The sequence below is a fragment of the Orbicella franksi genome, chromosome 14 (assembly GCF_964199315.1).
Source record: "Orbicella franksi chromosome 14, jaOrbFran1.1, whole genome shotgun sequence".
NCBI lineage: Eukaryota > Metazoa > Cnidaria > Anthozoa > Scleractinia > Merulinidae > Orbicella > Orbicella franksi.
This window is the reverse complement of record NC_138158.1, coordinates 13,007,052-13,026,249: the sequence shown is the minus strand read 5'-3', so window position 1 is coordinate 13,026,249 and position 19,198 is coordinate 13,007,052. Positions and strand designations below refer to the sequence as shown.

The window sequence follows — 19,198 nt, the reverse complement described above, 5'->3', positions numbered from 1 at the left end:
GTCTGTAGAAACAAAATGTTTGAAGCAGCAAAACAGAGACATGTTCGATTTAAACTTGCTGTCAGATCGTTTCATTTTCACTGCCCATTCCATCCTACGTTGAGAATCTTTTGGAAATGTGTGGAATGTGAGGTCTTTTCTGTTATCCAACCTATTAGTACATAGTGCTGTAGCACAACATTTATGCGAGGTCTTTTGTGCAGCACGTTTTGATCTTGCACTTTCTGACATAGCATCCGCCATAATTACTCGTGCCAACTGGAGGGCCCTTAGCCCTCACTTTCATGTAACTTCCGGCTTATGGCGTAAGTGTGTATATTGTTTGGCTTCTGTTTTGAGTTTTAATAATCACAATATACGTAAAACAAAGCAGCGAAAAACATTTGTATAGAAGATAAAGTTATAATTCGGTTAACTTTCAATCCTGGGTTAGCATTAACCGGCTTCCGAACAACCTGGCCCCGTTTTCAACTAGTAAACCTGACATGAGCCCACGATCCAATCAAAAACCAGCACTTGGTCAGTGGTCAACTTCAAAAAAACATGTGACCTCGATGAGCCCTAAACTTAAGCCTGCGATATGGTCACGTGATATTGGTCAGCGAATACATTGTTTTGACAGGTGTCAGTTGATCATAACATGGAAGTCCAATATCAAAGAAGTACACAGTAAACCGAGGCTGCAGTTCTCTGCCATCCTATTAGGGAATTGGAGTAACAACAGGACAACGTTGACTAAAAACGATTCTCTATTTTACCTACAGATCTCGGGATACTCTATAGTTGTTTACTTTGTTTATCACTGTCAAAACCATCATGAAACTGAATCTGGGACACAGTGATTGATTCAAAATAAAAATTTTAAACATTAGCCGTCGTGGTTCACATGCTCCTGACAATGCAGAATTTGGTCATTTCACAGAGGACGACAAACCAAGAATTATAACACATGTGCAAAGCCATTGTTCTGCTCATTAAACCTTTTGTTTTATCGACGTTCCTGTAGTCGTTGGCGTCATGGTTTTCTTAAACTTCCTATTATTTGGAGTGCGTATGCACCCATGAGCAATACCGCTCGCTACGATAACCATGAGAAAATCAACTCATGGGTTTCCTTTTCTTTCCTATTTAAGTATGGGGCCCTGCTTAGCATCCCTTTGGGCCGCCAGAGCTCCGCTAATATACTGTAAATCCTTGAATTAGTGCCCACCTTGAATAAGCGCCCCCTTCGAATAAGCGTCCCTCCTACTGGCCGAAATTTAAAATAAGCGCCCCCCCTCAAACAAATTTAGGCCAGAATGAGGAATGTATCTGCATGTCTTTAAAAGAGATGTTGCCATGGTAACGGCCTTAATTCAAAAATTGACAACCAAAAAATAAGCCTTATTTTAACAGTACCCATGCTGGTAAATCTCTAGAGTGAAAACTTTAAGAGAAGTTAACTAATTTTCCTCTTTTAACTCGCACTCTATAGGGAGGGTGTTCGTAAATACTCTAGGGAGCCACCTTAAGTAGTCCTCACGCGAGCAAACCTTCACACAAGCACTAAACTGTTGACGGTTTACATCGGTTTACGAAGGTGGTCTTAGTTTTCGTAGTGCTAAAGATGGGACCTCAGCTTTTAAAATTCGAAAACTAAGATGGGGTCATAGATTTCTTAGTACGAAAATAGGATGGGTAACTGGGGTCTGATCTTAATTAGGTCATAAGTTTTTTAGTTTTCGAGAGTCTAAGTTAATTTCGTGACACTCGTGAGTATTACAACATTTAAGTTTATATTCAGTTGAAATTTCGACGTAAAAATGAATAAGTCACTCACCAGCAAAGAACACCGCCTAATATAATGATCACAGTTAGAAGACATAACAGAGAAATAAAGACGCAAAAAAATAAAAGATAGCGATTTTCCAAGATGGCGACATCTACATCCACTGGATCAGTCAGAGGGAGAGACCTGGAAACTAGCCATTGCCAGAGGAAGTGTTAGAGTTAAAATGGCTGCCCAGCAGGGCAGTCAAGGTTCTACGGGCTCAACAAGAGCGTTTGCCCAAAAACTTAACAAGTAAGTTGCTTGTAACTGAGTATAATACATTTAATTTAAAAGCCATCATTACTTACTGTAGTTTTTGTGTTCGGCGGTGTTTCAGGTTTCGACGAAATGGGTCAACAACTGGCACTCAGACAAGTTTTACCAAGTCGCCGTCTTCTTCCAGTTCATTTCTACATTTTGCGACTGGAACGGTATGTTAACTTTTGTTAGTGAAATAATATTCTCCTTTAAAAACAATAGTTGGTATAAAATAATCTTGCCCTAGGTTTATAGAAGTTTATGAATACATAAAGGAAGTGTGGAATGTAATAGTGGCGCTTTAATTAGAGTTTAAAATTCCGACAGTGATTTCCTGAACGAGTACAGGATCGGGAATAAGAATTAGTTGGGAAACGTTTCCACATAGCCTCTTACTTGATCATGCAGTGGACTTCTTTTGCATAGTCGTCGTCAGTCGTGAATAGGAGACTCGCAAACAGTTCTACGGAAATCCTGCCTGAATTTTCTTTTGCTGAACGATGGGGTAGATGTATCGGATTACATCGCGATGTTTTTGATCTGCAAGCATGATGTTTATGATGCAGAGGTATTTTGGATTTTGCTATCTTGACTGAGCCCTCGGTTGGATGTTATTTATACAGTCAAAATATTCAGTACATCCTACCCAAGGGTGAATATTGGGTGATTCCCACCCATATCCACCCTTGCCTTTGGGGATTCCAAAATGCCCTTCCCCCCATGCCTTCTGAACTCCAAAATTGTTGGCCTCTCCTCCCTTCTGGATTTCCTGTTTTTTTTTTTTTAATTCAACCCTCTAGAATTCATTGTTTCCAGGGAAAGAGATTTTGCACTTTTACATCCTCCCAGAAGTTTTTGCTAAAAGATTTCAGTCACACAACTTTCTACGAGGCTTCAAATTTGCACCGATTATCCGACCCATGCCATCACTTGCATTCATGACTGAATCTTTGGCAACTAAGACTTCCTCTTTTTCAGTCGCAATTTTCCAACCACTTAAATTCTATTAATTAAAGTAGAGAAAAAAATTAAAAATTTCAATTGCTTTGTGTCTCAAGTTAATTACTATGGAAATCTGAACATGCATGGGGAAATCTTGCCTGATTCAGTTTCAACATTACGAACAATATTCACTCAATCAGATGTCCTTATAGCAGTTTCTTTATGTATCTTTGGTACATATTTTGTGTTGGCTTGCAAACAAACATGATGGGTTGGTGTCTTACTTTTGACAGATGTGAGCTTGTTGCAAATTATTAATCTGATAAGAAATTCATCAACCTCAAGGCCTCTAGAGCTTGGTGTACAACCCACATTTTATTATTGGTTTTTTTTTCTATTAATGAACACAGACATATGCCTGATAAAAAAATTGCTTGTCTTGTATCCTGCTTTCCATGGTTTTCAGCAGTGTAATTAGTTCATTCTTACTTCCACACTCTTGTCTGACCCCTCTGGAAATCCCAGATTTGAACCCCCCCCCCCCCCCAACACCTCTCATTTCAATTGTTGCCTTTGGATGCCTTCAGATTTCCAGTTCAAAGAACCTCCCTCACCTGGGATTTCGAAAAAGCCATGCGTGGTATAGGTGTGTTATTTTCTGGAATCACTCATTGCAAATTTGATTTCAATAGTCAGAGTACAGATGGTGAAAAGACAGCTTCTTAGTCTGAACAGTTTTCTCGAAAAAATTGAGATTAATCGGTATATCCAGTCTTGCAATGGTCAGAAATTGCAGGATCCAATTCAATATGGCATCAGTGTAGAAACATCAACATGCCAAACAACATTAAATGATTTTAACTGGTTGTACTGTCCCTGATTTTGGTCTTGTGATTGGCAGCAAGGCCTCTAAGCTGAACCATCCCCTTTTTCAAAACTGCTGCCAGCCAGAGAACTTTTTATTATAGAACTGTAAATCTCTGCAACTCTTTACAGCCAACCTTAAGACTTAACAAATCTCTTTACAGCCGACTTAAGACTTTGCGAATCTGTGGCGACTTTTAAGAAGACCTTGGGACATCAATTTTTGAGAACATTTTTAGCTTCTTAAGCCATTGACTCCCAGAGCATTTTGCAAAAAATGCATTTTTTGGAGATTTTCAGGCTGGATATGGGCCAAATTAGCTTCAATCTACTCAAAAATGCATTTGCTACATGATGGCATGCCTTTCTTTCTACTAGCATCACGTTTTACAACACTTTTGCTTGGGCATGCAAAGAAATCAAAATTATGGTACGTGTTAAGCCTTTTCGTTTTTTTTTAAATTTTTTTTTGGCCTTTCCTTTTTCTCCTTTTATTATCTTTTTGCTGCAGTGGTTGACCTTCTGCTGGGCTTGCTTCCAGTTCAAAAAATTCTGAGAAAGCATCATCGAGACATGCAATTTTTACCATGGAGCAGCCACGTGTAGTCGCAGAAAATTTTGCTCTGAGTTTTTGACTCAATTTCTGAGCATTTTTGTGCATATTTCAGGCTCCACTGAGCCAATCACTTTGATCTGGGCATCATTGGAAAGATCTTTTCCTCCTCCAGAAGTTGGGTATAGATGATGTCAATTTTGGTCAAAGGTGATGATGTCAGAAGTGGAACAAAGGCCAAGGCTTGTCATGACCAGTTTCCGGCAGCACAGGAGTCAATGTTTTAACCAAAAAACCTGAAATCCAAATTTTGCAGAATTCCTGGTGTTTTTGGGCTTGCTTTGAATAGATTTCCCAAATTTATCACCAAGGGTATACCCAACCGTTTTATGAAGCTAGATTAGGTGTAGAAATTTTCGTAGAGGTCTACGACTTTGCGGTAGTATTTTGAATGTTTAAGCTCTGTTTCTCTCTGATATGCGTACACTGTACATAGAGGTGTAGTGGCGTGTAGGTATTGTAGCAAATATTATATCGCGTAGAGAATGTTGAGTGTTATTATGGATTGCAGTGTTTTAATAATTGTTTTCAATTTACAATTCTGTATTGAGTTTATCCTGACTATGCTCTACGCTCTTGGCTATATGTTCTTCCATCTATGGTCAATGCGCTATGCTCTTATTGCTCTTACATTCCATGTTCCACCATCTACGCGTTACGTTCTAGGTATTTACAAGTTTATCAGTTCAAGAAGTTTTGACTACTCTCTACACTAGCTTGGAGGCTTAAAAAACCAGTAGAGTGATAAAAAATATTGCGAGTGCGAGTTTTTTGATCATCTAGGATGCTGTAATTTTTGTAATTGCAATTTATTGGCTTTCTTTATTTTCTCATATATATTACAGTGTTAATAAAGTGTTATGACGGTTTACAGTATTTTAATAATTTTTTAAATGTACAATTCTGTATTGAGTTTACCCTCTATGCTCTACACTCTACGCTATATGTTCTAACATCTACATTCTACTCTCTACGTTCTACCAGCTACTCTCTTCACTCTACGATCTATCATCTACCCTCTAAGCCCATCTACGCTCTACTCTCTTCATTCTACATGTACTAGCTACTCGCTCTACGCTCTATGATCTGCCATCTACCCTCTAAGTCCATCTACTCTCTACTCTCTACGTTCTACCAGCTACTCTCTTCGATCTACACTCTAATCTACCCTCTAAGCCCATCTATGCTCTACTCTCGACATTCTACCAGCTTCTCTCTTCGATCTGCGCTCTACACTCTACCCTCAAGCCCATCTGCTTGGAAGATTATTGGATTTTTTTAGTTTTTTTTTTAATTTTTTATTTTTTTAACGAAGACTAGTGAGCAGCACAAAGGAAGACTTCTTGTAGTTGTAAGCTTTTTCGTTTATTTCAGACATGTTTCGTCTCAGTCTGAGACTTCTTCAGGGAATGATTACAACATAAGAACATAAGTGTGTGTAAGTTTAACTTCCCATGGAAGTGAATAACTGCTGAAACATGCTGTAAATGGACGTTATAAGAAATGCCTTAATGCATATGTTATCGCGTGTGGTTATATTTTGGGGGCCATACGATTAGTGCTAATCGTATGGCCCCCCAAAAACATACTATTTACATAGATGTGCTAAAGTAGTAGTAGATTTATAACTAACAATACAGTCTAAGTCTGGTAAATGTCTCTGGATAACCAGCTTGATGTTAGTGGTTCTGAGTTTTAAAACCATTTATTCCAACTTGAAATGAACAGCAATCTCTACGACGAATTACAACCCTAAAAACTAGTAAACAATATCTCCATGTGGTCGTGTAACGTCCGCTTAAAGCATTCAAGTTCATGTGACCTAACTATTTGCACTGACAGTTAGCATGACTGCAGTTAAGAGCAAATGCCCACAAAAATCAAACAAAATCAAACAAAATCAAATTTCTTCAGCAAATCTAGAAAACTCAGGCTGTAGTTTTTTCCTTGAAATAGTTTTGTCTTTCCAAGAAAAGTGACATTTACGATTTAACTTTCAGCTTCAATTTCTTGCAATTTAGCAAGTCCCAACTGGGCTGAAAATCAACCATTTTCATTTGCTTCACATTTCGCAACTATTGAACGCAGAAAAGTTGTAATACAACCAGCTTTTTGCACAACTATTCCTTGTCTAAAAAGGGACGATTTCAAGAATATTGGATTAATGTAATTATTTAGGGGTAAACGAAACCAAAGTGTTCTCCAACGATGAGTTCGTCAGTCGGTGGAAAGAATTGTCATTTTGCATGATTTTGTGTCTTTTGTGAACGATTTTGAATAATTTTTGATGAGTGCCTTATCATTTGCCCAAACTGAACTTTACATATATTGAAAGACCTATCCTAGTATAGTTAGAATCTAAAATCTTTTGGAATTCCGAGACATGGCACATTGAATGGGTGAGTGCAAAACCATGCTAAATGACGATTTGGGTGACAAAAAAAATTTTCGCGAAAGGGCTTGAATTTTTGCATGTGGTCTTCAATATAATAGAAAAACGTGGTCCTGTATTTTTCCCGCTGGTTTTTGCTTTGTTTAGAAAGACGCCACTAGGAAAAGCGAGTGGTTTTTGTGCATATGCAATATCTCGAAAACGAAGCGAAGCTTAGCGGAAAAACTACGGGACATTGCTAAGCATACCTAAACAAAACTGTATGCAAAATTTGGAGCGTTTTCGACAAAGTTCACTTTTGATTAAAATACCTAACGCCCTTTTCCCGCCGAGGCCTTTGAATAAACTAAGCTGGGCCTTTGTCATGATAAACAGAGCTGATCCTTTGTTATAATAGCCAAGCCAAGCCTTTGTTATGAGTCGAAGTCTCGCCTCAGTTTATCTTAACAAAGGATCGGCCCGCCACGACTGCAAGGACTTTGATTTCACTTAGAAAGCAGCAAATTGTCAATTTCACGCAACGTATAAGCTCAAAAATGTTGATTTTAGGTCAAAAAAGGTTTAAATGTTGATTTCATGTTAACGCGTGACGGCAAGGATGTTGATTTCACTTAGAAACCAGCAAAATGTCAATTTCTCGTAACGCATAAGCTCAATGATGTTGATTTCAGGTCTAAATAGGTTAAAATATTGATTTCATGTTAACGCGTGATGGCAAGGATGTTGGTTTCACTTAAAAACCAGCAAAATGTCAATTTCATGCAGCGCATAAGCTCAATGATGTTGATTTCAGGTCTAAATAGGTTAAAATGTTGATTTCATGTTAACGCATGACGGCAAGGATGTTAATTTCGTTTAGAAAACAGCGAAATGGTAATTTCACGCAACGTATAAGCTCAATGATGTTGATTTCAAGTCTAAATAGGTTAATGCATGACGGCAAGGATGTTGGTTTCACTTAGAAAACAGCAAAATGGCAGGAGCCCATAATGGGCTCCTAAAAAAGGTTATTTCACACAACGTATAAGCTCAAAAATGTTGATTTCAGGTTTAAAAAGGTGTAAATAAAAATAAAATAAAACAAATAAACATTTCAATAAGCACTTTTCCAAATAAGGCAATGTCTTAAATGGCTAAAAATCACGAGATAAATACATAGTTTTCGACAAACGTGATTGTAGCTTTATGTCATGCACCGCCTTACAGTACCGCTCAAAAGTAAGTTACCACCGTCTCGCGAGATGCGTCTCGTTTCTCACGAGACTCGTCTCGAGAGAAACAAGATGAGTCTCGATAGAAACGAGACGAGTCTCGTTTCTCGCGAGTGCACTGGAAGTACCAATGCTGCGCATGTAACTCTACTTGTAGTTACGTTCGATGTTCGATATTACCAATTTGGCAGTCTGAGGAATTTTTTCAATCCAATTATTTTCAAATTGGACAAGCATGTAGTCCTATTACCTATTAATTATATGGCATCAAAAAACAGATGAACATGGTGAACTTACGGACTCGTAGTATGCTATATCTCTTGCCGTTGTATTTTAGATGGTGGTCTAAGGAGCCTTGCATAACAACAAGGCTATCTGGCTCGTATTCATCTCCGTTGTGCTGTCTTAACTCTGTATAAAATTGGCAAAGAACGTGGTCAAGCTTGTCTTCGGGAATATCTCCTCAACCTTTCTCACTTCGCTTCGCTCAGCATGCCTCAGGTCAAGCACTTTAACCCAGGTTTTTGTGCTTCTTTGGGCATTCTAGTTGTGATTTTTCTCCCTCATCTCGAGTAAATCATTACCATCTATCTCTGCAAACCTAGCTGAAGACTCCAATTGAAAGTCTGAGACGTCAAAAAGGTGGAGAGAAAAGTCGGGAAATTCTGCCATTATCAAAATATAACAAAACTTAGCGAGCTACCATCGCTGGCTGACGTTTGATGGCAGTGATAATAGCTGCAACCTGATTGGCCAATACTCGGTTCGTTTATTTATCTTGACATTTGATTGGTTGATGGAAGGTATCCAGATTTTTCTCAAATTGGACAGTTTGTTCAAAGCTAGACTAAACGTTCGAGCAAAAACTATCCAATTTCTTTTAAATTTGGACAGTTGGCAAAAATTAATAAAAATAGATCTGTTGGCAATATTGGATTTTGATGCAGCTATATAATTAGAAATAAAATCAACGCAACCTGGATCACAGATCTATGTTACAATCAATCGCTACTTGTTGGCCATTATGATGTATAAACAATCTAGTTACCAGTTTGAGAAACGTCCGCAGAACGTGATCACAATGCATGCCGGGAAGGGTCTTTACACCTCGTGCGCGGGAAAATATGGCAGTCGATACAACACAAATTTTATAAGTCTAAAACCAGTTCTTGCTTTCCAAACTTTGAGGCTAGCAACGCTTGGCAATTGGGCCACGACTCACCAGAGGGTATTTTTCTTGGGCAAGAACTGCTCTTGGACTTTGCTGCCTGGCTCAACCTGACTTCGAATGCCAATAACACGATTACGATATATCAGCTGCCTGCGAAGTTTCAGAACACATTTTGATTCTTTAAAACGTGCTGATGACTTACGGGTCTATCAAGACTTTATGATGCCTCTCAACCACCAGGCAGACGTACAAGGTACTTTAAAACAATACTTAAGATATTAGTTGACAGAGCTCTAATGCGGCACATCTCTTTTTTGTTCAATTTCATTTGATGCTTGATCGATTCACATGTGTGACCTTTCACGCGAAAACATGCATTAACGACTTTCCGTTACACGGGTGAAACAAACGGCCATCGAACAGGTTACAAACGGGTCACCAAGCCGTTTGAAATGGGTTTCAATGAGTGTTGAAACGGGTGATTAAGTATTCCGAACGGGTAGCCTAGCTGTTCGAACGGCTCAGGAAAAATTGCGAACGGGTAGCCTAACCGTTCGAACGGCTCAGAAAAAATTGCGAACGGGTAGCCTAACCGTTCAAACGGCTCAGGAAAAATTGCGAACGGGTAGCCTAACCGTTCGAACGGCTCAGGAAAAGCTGCGAACGGGTAGCCTAACCGTTCGAACGGCTCAGGGAAAATTGCGAACGGGTAGCCTAACCGTTCGAACGGCTCGCAAAACATTCCGAACGGGTAACGAAACAAACCGTTCGACCGGCTCATAAAAAATTTCGAACGGCTCATAAAAGACTTTCGAACGGGTGATCTAAACGTTCGAACAGCTCATGAAATCTTCGAACGAGCAGTCACGAACGGCTTAGAAACTTCATGATTATAATTCGTTTAGTTTATTTCGAATGGTGCCGTGCCGCTACACATCTCACTTAAAATAATTTCGAGCGGATGGCTGTTAATCATTGAAACTGCTCCTGTTACTACTTTATTTCACCACTGAAAGCCAAAGAAAGTAAACCTGAAATGCAGAGAACATTCGTAACTGAGTTTGCTGAGGCGGAACTCAAAAGAAAATCAACGGCAAATGCAAACTTGGTAAGTATTTGCGGTGATGTTTTTTCTAGCTTTTTTACAAAAAAAAATACCCCAACTTTCTGTTTCTAACAGTTCCCGATACATTTTCAAATTGTATGCTATGCTAACCCTTACTTTTGACTACGACTCAAACGCATTGGCATCAGTTCAGTTCGGCTGCGTGTCTCGACACCGATCTCGATAAATTTGCATACAAGTTACACAACAGTGACAGGTAACGCAACACCAGCCAAACGCATCAATCACTTTGACAGTAGGACGCGTTGTCATAACTACTCTCTAGCAGGAACTATTTTTTACAGTAAAAACCTTCATGGCTGAATGCGATCTGCTTGACGTGCTCAAAAGCGAAGAAATCATAGCAAAAGTGACAAAGCTTTTACAAGAAGGATGCGGGTGCTCTCGTGGCACGAAAGGCGGCCAGTGTTGTGAACAGTTTTCGAAGGAAGCTGTTCTTTCCAACTTAAACAATTGCCTGGAACTGTCGCATGGAGAACTCGATCTTGTTATCCTGGCAAACATTCAAGTATGCATGAATAGTGAAATCATTGGCGAAAAAAGGAAACGAAGTTCACGATCCAGTTTCCTTTACCTTAACCGTCCGATCTGCAAGGATATGTTCTTAAGTCTTTACGGAATAAGCTATTCACGATTTCGCCGACTAAAAGAACATTATGAAGAACACGGACTTTCATCGAGGGTTCATGGAAACTACAAGAGACTACCTCACAACACCTTGCCCCAAGCCGTAACCGAGGATGTAAAGAACTTCCTAACTAATTATGCCGAAGAAAACGCTGTTTTACTTCCTGGCAGAATCCCGGGATTTAAAAACGATGACATTCGCCTGCTTTCATCGTCAGAGACAAAAATGAATGTATGGTGTGCATTTAAAACAGTTTGCGAAGAAACGGCAAGCAAGCTGTTGGCTACACTTCATTTACAAAACTATGGCAAAACATAAACAAATGTAGCCGAAGAAGAAGATGATTCTCACCACTTCGTCTACTGTTTACTACACTGTTTACAATTATTATTATTATTATGATGTGTCCCGGAGTCCCAGACCCACGGCGTGAAATGAGCTTGTTTGAAATGGCTTTTTCTCTCCGGAATGTTCCTTGTGGCAAAGGCTAAAAATACATCGTATTTACTGGGAAGTGTAACCCAAATTTTACAACAAGCAAGCTTCTCAGTCGACGGAAACAAGCACAGGACTTTGCATGCATGACAAAAGCGTGACTCAGTTTTCACGCATTGTTAATGTTTGAAACTTAATGCAAATTCAGGGCGTCACAACAACATGATTGTTATCTTACCTGCTCAGTGCATGCTGCCGTCTTACAGATTTCATTCAGTGGATTCTCTTCGAAATAAGAGGGATGCACAAGGCAGACTCATGAGATTTCGGTGTCCAGAAAATCATTTACAATGTATGTGCTTATCACAACCATAGTTATACTGGTAACGTTTATTTTACCGCATTGTAAACAGGGTAGAATTTAAGAAGTTCGCTTCTATAGGCGACTTTCAAGTTTCCTTGACTACCGTATGTTTAGAAACGCAAAATATATTTTCTGCAAGAGCTCTTCGCCTGTAATAATAACTTTGCGAGAAGTTTTTAAAATTTACAACATCGTAGTTCTCATTTGTTTACACAAGCAGCGGTTCAGTGTGAGCTTTGAACGAAAGTTGTCTTCGCTCACAGATCACGCAAGAAGAAAACGAAAACAGCACTTCTGAATCGGCATTCGGAAGCAAAAACCGTTGGATCCCAGGCTAACTACACCGTAGTTCGATTTTTCTGCGTGGACTGTTTCTTCATGAGCTTCATTATTTGGAGATATTTTGTGATTGTCGCGTAATCTGCTAGCAGACTGTTCAAGTGATCGAAGGGCTTTTTTCCTTAGGTGACATGAACACGCGAGTACCCGAACAGGTTAAGACAACCGCTCGTATGCCTAGATATTTTTATTCCTAAATGGATGATCAAAGCCGTTCAACGTTTTACTGAAGTCGTTTGAACAGATGGATGTTCCAGCGAATGGGTGAGCAAGTTGTTCGAATGGTTGGATGTTTTTAACAAACGGGTGAGCAAGTCATTCGAACGGTTGGACGTTTTTATCGAACGGGTGAGCAAGTCGTTCGAACGGTTGGATTTTTTTATCGAACGGGTGAGCAAGTCGTTCGAACGGTTGGATGTTTTTAACAAACGGGTGGGCAAGCCGTTCGAACGGCTGGACGTTTTTATCGAACGGGTGAGCAAGTCGTTCGAACGGCTGGACGTTTCTACCAAACGGGTGAGCAAGCCGTTCGAACGGATGCAAATTTTTTTGAACGGATGACCCAGGTCGTTCGAACGAATGCAAATTTCTTTCAAACGGCTTTCAAACAGCTTCTAAACGGAATTCCGTTCAAAAACGGAAAGTCGTTATAGCACGTTTTCGCGTGAAAGGTCACATGTTGTGTTCATGTCACAATAACCGATGTAAACAATCTGTTCCCAGATTTCTGCTCTATATATGCTGTGAGATTTGATTTTGACTTCATACACTATAAACAGTCTGCCTGTTTGCTGTTCAACAAATAAACTCCTAAAGACATGGCTAGGAAAAGCCAAGTATTTTTCCATATGTTATAACTCGAAAACAAAGCAAAAATCAGCGACAAGAATACAGGGCCGCGTTTTTCTACTACATTGAAGGCCACATGCAAAAATTCAAACCCTTTCGCGAATATTTTTTTTTTCACCCAAATCATCACTTAGCATGGTTTTGCACTCACCCCTTCAATTGTTTTAACTGACTGACAAACTCATCGTTGGAGAACACTTTGGTTTTGTTTACTGCTAAGTAGTTAGATACATGCAATATTCTTGAGACTGGGCTTTTTTGGACAAGGAATAGTTCTGCATTAAGTTGGTTGTATTGCAACTTTTCTGTGCTCAATAGTAGGAAAGATACGATTTTCGTCATATTACCACTTTAAATGTAGATTTAAAGACTACAATTCTACTGTTGCGTGATTTATGTTTTAGCGAAAGCCATTTAGTTCTGTTACTGTTTTTAACCTGCTGGAATAAAGGAAGTAAAAACCCAACTGGGTAACTGCGAAGCCGAAGGCACTTCCAGAATTTCTTGTGTTTCGCTAAGGGCTTTAAATGTGGAGCTATTTCTAGTATAGCACATAAGCTCACCTCTAACAAAGGCCCTCTAGTTGCTCGCGGGATGAAACAACTCAGGGAATGTACAGATACTTATTTAGTGGCTTTTGATAAATATAAAACTGCAGAGTGCTAAAATTAGCATCTTTGTAAAGAAATAAATCTAGAAACGAAATATCACTTTTCGTCAATAACATAGTACATAAGTTTGATACGATCATTCTTGCTACAGAGACAACTAAGAAACTCTAATAGGATTTCTTTGGGACCCTTCCAAACAAAAAGTATGTCTTTTTTAATGTTTTTATTAATTTTGTAATCTTTTTTTATTTTTTAACTTTTTTTTATATTTTGGGGGCCATACAGTTGGTGCTAATCGTATGGCCCCCAAAATATAACAACACGTAATAACATGTCCATTAAGGCCTTTTCTTGTAAGGTCCATTTACAGCATGTTTTAGCAGTTTTTCACTTCCATGGAAAGTTTAACTTAGGCATACTTAAATCATTCCCTGAAGAAGTCTCCAGCAGAGAAAAAGCGCATCAGAAATAAACGAAAAAGCTTACAACTACAAGAAGTCTTCCTCTGCTGCTGCTCATTGGTCTTCATTAAAAAATTTAAAAATTATAAAACAATTACAAAATTCCAATAACCTTCCAAGCAGATGGGCTAAGAGGGTAGATCGTAGAGCGTAGAGCGTAGATCAAAAAGAGTAGCTGGTAGAACGTGGAGAGTAGAGCGTAGATGGGCTTAAAGGGTAGATGGTAGATGGTAGAGCATAGAGCAAGTAGCTGGTAGAACATAGAGACTAGAGCGTAGATGGGCTTAGAGGGTAGATGGTAGAGCGTAGAGCAAGTAGCTGGTAGAACATTGAGAGTAGAACGTAAATGGGCTTAGAGGGTAGATGGTAGATTGTAGAGCGTAGAGTGAGTAGCTGGTAGAACGTAGAGAGTACAGTGTAGATGGGCCTAGAGGGTAGATTGTAGATCGTAAAGCATAGAGCATAGATCGAAGAGAGTAGTGGTAGAACGTAGAGCATAGATGGACTCAAAAGGTAGAAGGTAAAGTGTATAGCGTAGATTGAAGAGAGTAGCTGGTAGAACATGGAGAGTAGAATGTAGATGGTAGAACATAGAGCGTAGAGCGTAGAGGGTAAACTCAATACAGAATTGTGCATTAAAAAGATTATTATAATACTGTAAACCATGATAACACTAAAAATTCCCCATTAATAATATTTGCTACAATAACCGTAAGCCTCTACACCCATACATAAAATCGTAGAGCATACATGTAGATGGTAGAGGGTAAACTCAATGCAGAATTTTAAGTTGAAAATGATTAAAACACTGTGAACCGTAATAACACTTTAATATCAATTTAATATCGCTTTAATATATATGAGATATATGAGAGGATTATGCTACAAATTGAAATCAAATGTTACGAAATAGGCAGGTAACCATAGTAACAATACACAACTATGGTAAAAGCTATGAAGTACGAGGTAATTTATCTGTCCAACGCATAGGAGGAGACTGGTGACGAAAGTGTTAAGTCTTAGAGCTCTGTGAAAATTTCTACGCCAAATCAAGCTTCATAAAAAGGGCACCAGTTGACCAAGGGACTCGTCTTTTGAAAAATTTGGTCACGTGATTAATATCACGACTGAACTCATCTATTAAATATTAAACGTTTTTATTGGTTGTGATTTTTATTTATGAATATACAATGTTATCTTAGTTTTTGCCTCGTGTCCACCTGACTGAAACACAAGGGTATAATAATGTGAATCATAATATATCTGAGTAAGACATTCCAATATAGCTATTCTTTGCATTCCTAATGCAAGATTCCTGTAAAGGGTGTTAGATAGATAGGTAGGTAGATGTGGTTCAGGCAACTTGCCAGTTAAGCTTTTTTTGCTATGAAAGACAGGTACAAAACTGATGATGAATTAACAACCATTGACGGTGTTTGGTGCAATTGATTTTGGAAATACGAGTTTCAACCAGACTGTACAGATTCAAGACACCTTATTTATTTATTTATTTATTTATTTAATATTTATTTATTTATTTATTTATTTTGTTAAGGGGATGAGGATGGGGACAATTTAAATGAAAAATTAAGTCCACCCCTTCCCCCATTGTAGCTTGAGAGCATAGTTGAAACTTTAAAGCAATACGCAAATTACCTGGAACTTAGTCTCGCTGACTGGTTTCGATTCCTTTGATATCAGTATTGTTTCACTCTATGAAATAAAACAACAAACAACAGATTTAAGCTTAAGTTGCCTTAAATACAGAACCGTGTAAATGACATGGGATTCGAAACTGTGTGACAATCTGTTTTAGAAAACCCTTTTGATAAAGGGTTGTAACTACTGAAGTCCCAAAAAACTAAATGGAACCATAACATAAGTAAAATCTAGGAATCACAATGAGCAGATAAAAAACTATCATGTAATTAATGTGCACTTTCCAAGAGTAAGCAAACAGATAAAAATTATACAAAATAATTGTCAATAAGGGTTGAATCAGCCCAGATCGTGGCAGATAGAATTTTACTCATAAAGTTACCGGCAGTAAGAATGTATTCAGTCTACTTGATGTAGTGTTGCGCTTGCATTAAATTTGTTTGGATTGGCAGTGGATTTCTTTGCACTAAACAAGTGGTACAGGGAAGCCCAGGCTGGGGCCTTTGATTACCAGATTTGATTATGCATATTTATTATAAATTGTAAATTTAATTTAAAATTATTTTTCCTGAAAAGCCCCAATAGGAAGGTTCAAAAAAGTGTGTATGTATGTTTTTTTAGATTCACAGTATTAAAAGGGCCTTGTAGTTCTTGAGTTTGGCTTGATAAGGCAGACCAGTTATGTAATAGACAGATTTTTGTTTTGCGACTGTTATTAATTTACATGAAATTACTTGCAGATTCCCCTTAATGAGGTTGTGGAACCACCAGACTTTGAAGAAATTGTATTACAAAACCAACCATTCAATGAAAATGACCCAAAGAGTAAAATGTTGGAGTTTCCTGATGATGACATAGAGGTGACTACAATCCCCAGGCAATGCCGCACTGTCAAGCCATGTTTTCCTAAAGATACTGGGTAATTTTCTTTTTTTGAAGTACATGTAGAATTTCAGGGCTGTTAGTAGTTTATTGATTAGCAACATAGATAATTTAATTTTATGTATATACCGATCTGCTAAGGTATCAATAAATTATTTATTAATTATTTATTTAGTGTCCAGAATAAATTAGCCTTCAAGGCTCAATTTTTTAGACACTGAAATAAATTTTATGCATATATATCTGTATAAAGGTGCGTTCCTTTGGGGCGATATGGATCAGGATCAGTGATCCAAGATCACTTAGATCATGGTGCATTAAAGGAACTGATGAATCCAATCTGGTCATGGATTCATCAGTTGCTTTGATGCACTATGATCTGAGTGATCTTGGATCACTGATCGTGATCCAGGTCACCTCAAAGGAATGCACCCAAAGACAAGCTGCATTAACAGTCTTTTCTTAGCCAAAATAGGATCCTGCTTTTGCTCCCTTGCACTTACTGGTACTTACCGTTGATTTAAAAAATAATAATCGTAAAAAAGAAACGACAGCACACAGGCTTGTAGTGCAAGCAGCAATGAACCTGATCGGATAACAAAAGCCCTAGAGAATACACTGTATGCAAATATGGTGGACCACTCAGTCGGTGTCTGGGATGAGCTGCATGAAAGTGAGGCTAGTCAGCCTTTGATAATTTGGTCTTTTCATTGAATCCTGAATTGTACAATCTAATTAAGAGTGCTTGCAACATGAAATTCGAGTCTAAATCAACACAAACGTACACATAGAAATACCACGGCGGAGAGCTGATCTATAGCTTTCTAAAGGCCTGCATCGTCCTAAATGGACTGAACAAGAGCTTCCTACGTTGAGAATCGATTGAACTTCAAACAAACTAGGCCATAATTAGGAGTAAGCAAACACTCCACATGTTGTTTACATCAATTATGGACAGGAGACTGGCCACACAAATAAATTTAGTCCGCACTAGCGAATCACAGACAGTTCTGATAGTTAGATAGGCTGAGAATGCCTAAAACTGATACAACAATGAAATGCTACTCACGATTGAGCAGCACTTCACATGATGTTCTTGACTGTGTTTGTAGCCATGTTTTGCTCACAAATGGCAATGTCGTGGATATACTTGAATTTCATCAAGTGGGAAATGCCATATATCAACTACAACAGATTTTTGTATTGCAAGTCTTTCAAAGCCACATCAGAGTTCAGGCCAAGTAATGCCAACATCAGCAAGAAATGTCTAGTCCACTGCACTTCTAAACCCTAATTGATGTGGCTAAAGCTCTTTGCTCTCTAAAGTAAGTGTAGCGTTATCACTACAATGCAAATGGCCAAAATCATGGGGCCAAATGCCAACCTGTTACCATCTCAGGGCCGTTTTAAGTACGATAATGTATGACGCTTGCTAGCAAATCGTTAGACTTGCACCTTCACTGAGCTTAATGATGTCCTTGGGCAGACTTCCTTTAGACAGCAGTTATAGAAAGCTAATTGATCTGTGCCATCTCCGAGTCACCGTTTGAACTAAAATGCAGACAAGTGTAACCTGGGCTAAACTTAACACCAATTGAAAAAAGGAGGGCGAGGGGTAGCGATCGATTAATAATAAAGAAAATAGGTAAATAAATGAAACATGCAGAGAGAAGTTCTCTACATTTCATGCTGGGTAAGCTTTACAAGCTGCTGCAATTAGGTAAGCGGAAAAAAAAATCCAGCTTACATGAATGAAGGGGTTCAAATCTGCGGGCATGTTTTTGGAAAATCAGTCAATAATGTGATAATGAAATGATTGTATAGTTAAAAGTGGTGTTAAAAATAGATTACAAGTCACTGACAAACAATTATTAATTTTTGATGTTATGGACAATTTTGGTCTATCTCAATGTCCACTTTTTGGGCTATTTAGAAAAAATTGTTCTATGTTTAATTGAATTATACGCTGGAATGCTCATACATGTACATGTTTATGATAAGTAATGATTTTTATCACAGATTCTATAAATGTTACTAAAATATTTTTAAGTATGGAACATCTCAATAGAAATAACCTCTAACATGTCCCTATTATGTTTTCTTACTTTATGATATATCTTCAATGATTGATTGATTGCTTGACTGACTGACTGACTGATTGATTGATTGATTGATTGATTGATTGATTGATTGATTGATTGATTGAAGATTGATGGATTGATACTTGTGTTTGTGTTGGCCTTGTAGAATTGACAACAACCCTGAACTTAAAGACTGTATTCATTGTTACACTGCAGACTGGGCAATTGTTAACCGTAGGTAAGCTTTGTTCACTGAAAAACTGTTTACCTAGTTCATGTTTTCTTGTTTCCTTGCACACTGCTTCTCAATTTAAAGTTTTTACTCCTGTCCTCTTCAAACTCATTTAATAATTCATCAAGTTTAAACAAAGAAAATCACAACCATGAAGGAGGTTTGCATACCCGGTCTTAATAAGCATAGATCTTGATGATTTTACTTCTCCATTTACTCCTTACTTTTTGTTTCGATTGAGAAGATATATCAAATACTCAAGACAGTGTT

General features: G+C 38.3%; 2 protein-coding genes across 3 annotated transcripts in view; one reads left to right on the top strand and one right to left on the bottom strand.

The window, feature by feature from the left end:
- The window catches only part of LOC145467563 (RING finger and CHY zinc finger domain-containing protein 1-like), a 63,252-nt gene extending 61,314 nt beyond the window's left edge, over nt 1-1,938 (bottom strand). The window contains exon 1 of the mRNA XM_081451126.1: nt 1,820-1,938. Coding sequence (XP_081307252.1) covers nt 1,820-1,864 — 45 coding nt within the window. The 5' untranslated portion in view covers nt 1,865-1,938. The remainder of the gene's footprint in view (nt 1-1,819) is intronic.
- Nucleotides 1,939-1,956: 18 nt separating this feature from the next.
- Nucleotides 1,957-19,198, top strand: part of LOC145467562 (dedicator of cytokinesis protein 7-like) — a 107,290-nt gene continuing 90,048 nt past the window's right edge. For both annotated transcript variants that reach the window (XM_081451124.1, XM_081451125.1), the window contains exons 1-4: nt 1,957-2,062; nt 2,148-2,241; nt 16,474-16,652; nt 18,863-18,934. In XM_081451124.1, the coding sequence (XP_081307250.1) occupies nt 1,995-2,062; nt 2,148-2,241; nt 16,474-16,652; nt 18,863-18,934 (413 nt within the window). In that variant the 5' untranslated portion in view covers nt 1,957-1,994. The remainder of the gene's footprint in view (nt 2,063-2,147; nt 2,242-16,473; nt 16,653-18,862; nt 18,935-19,198) is intronic.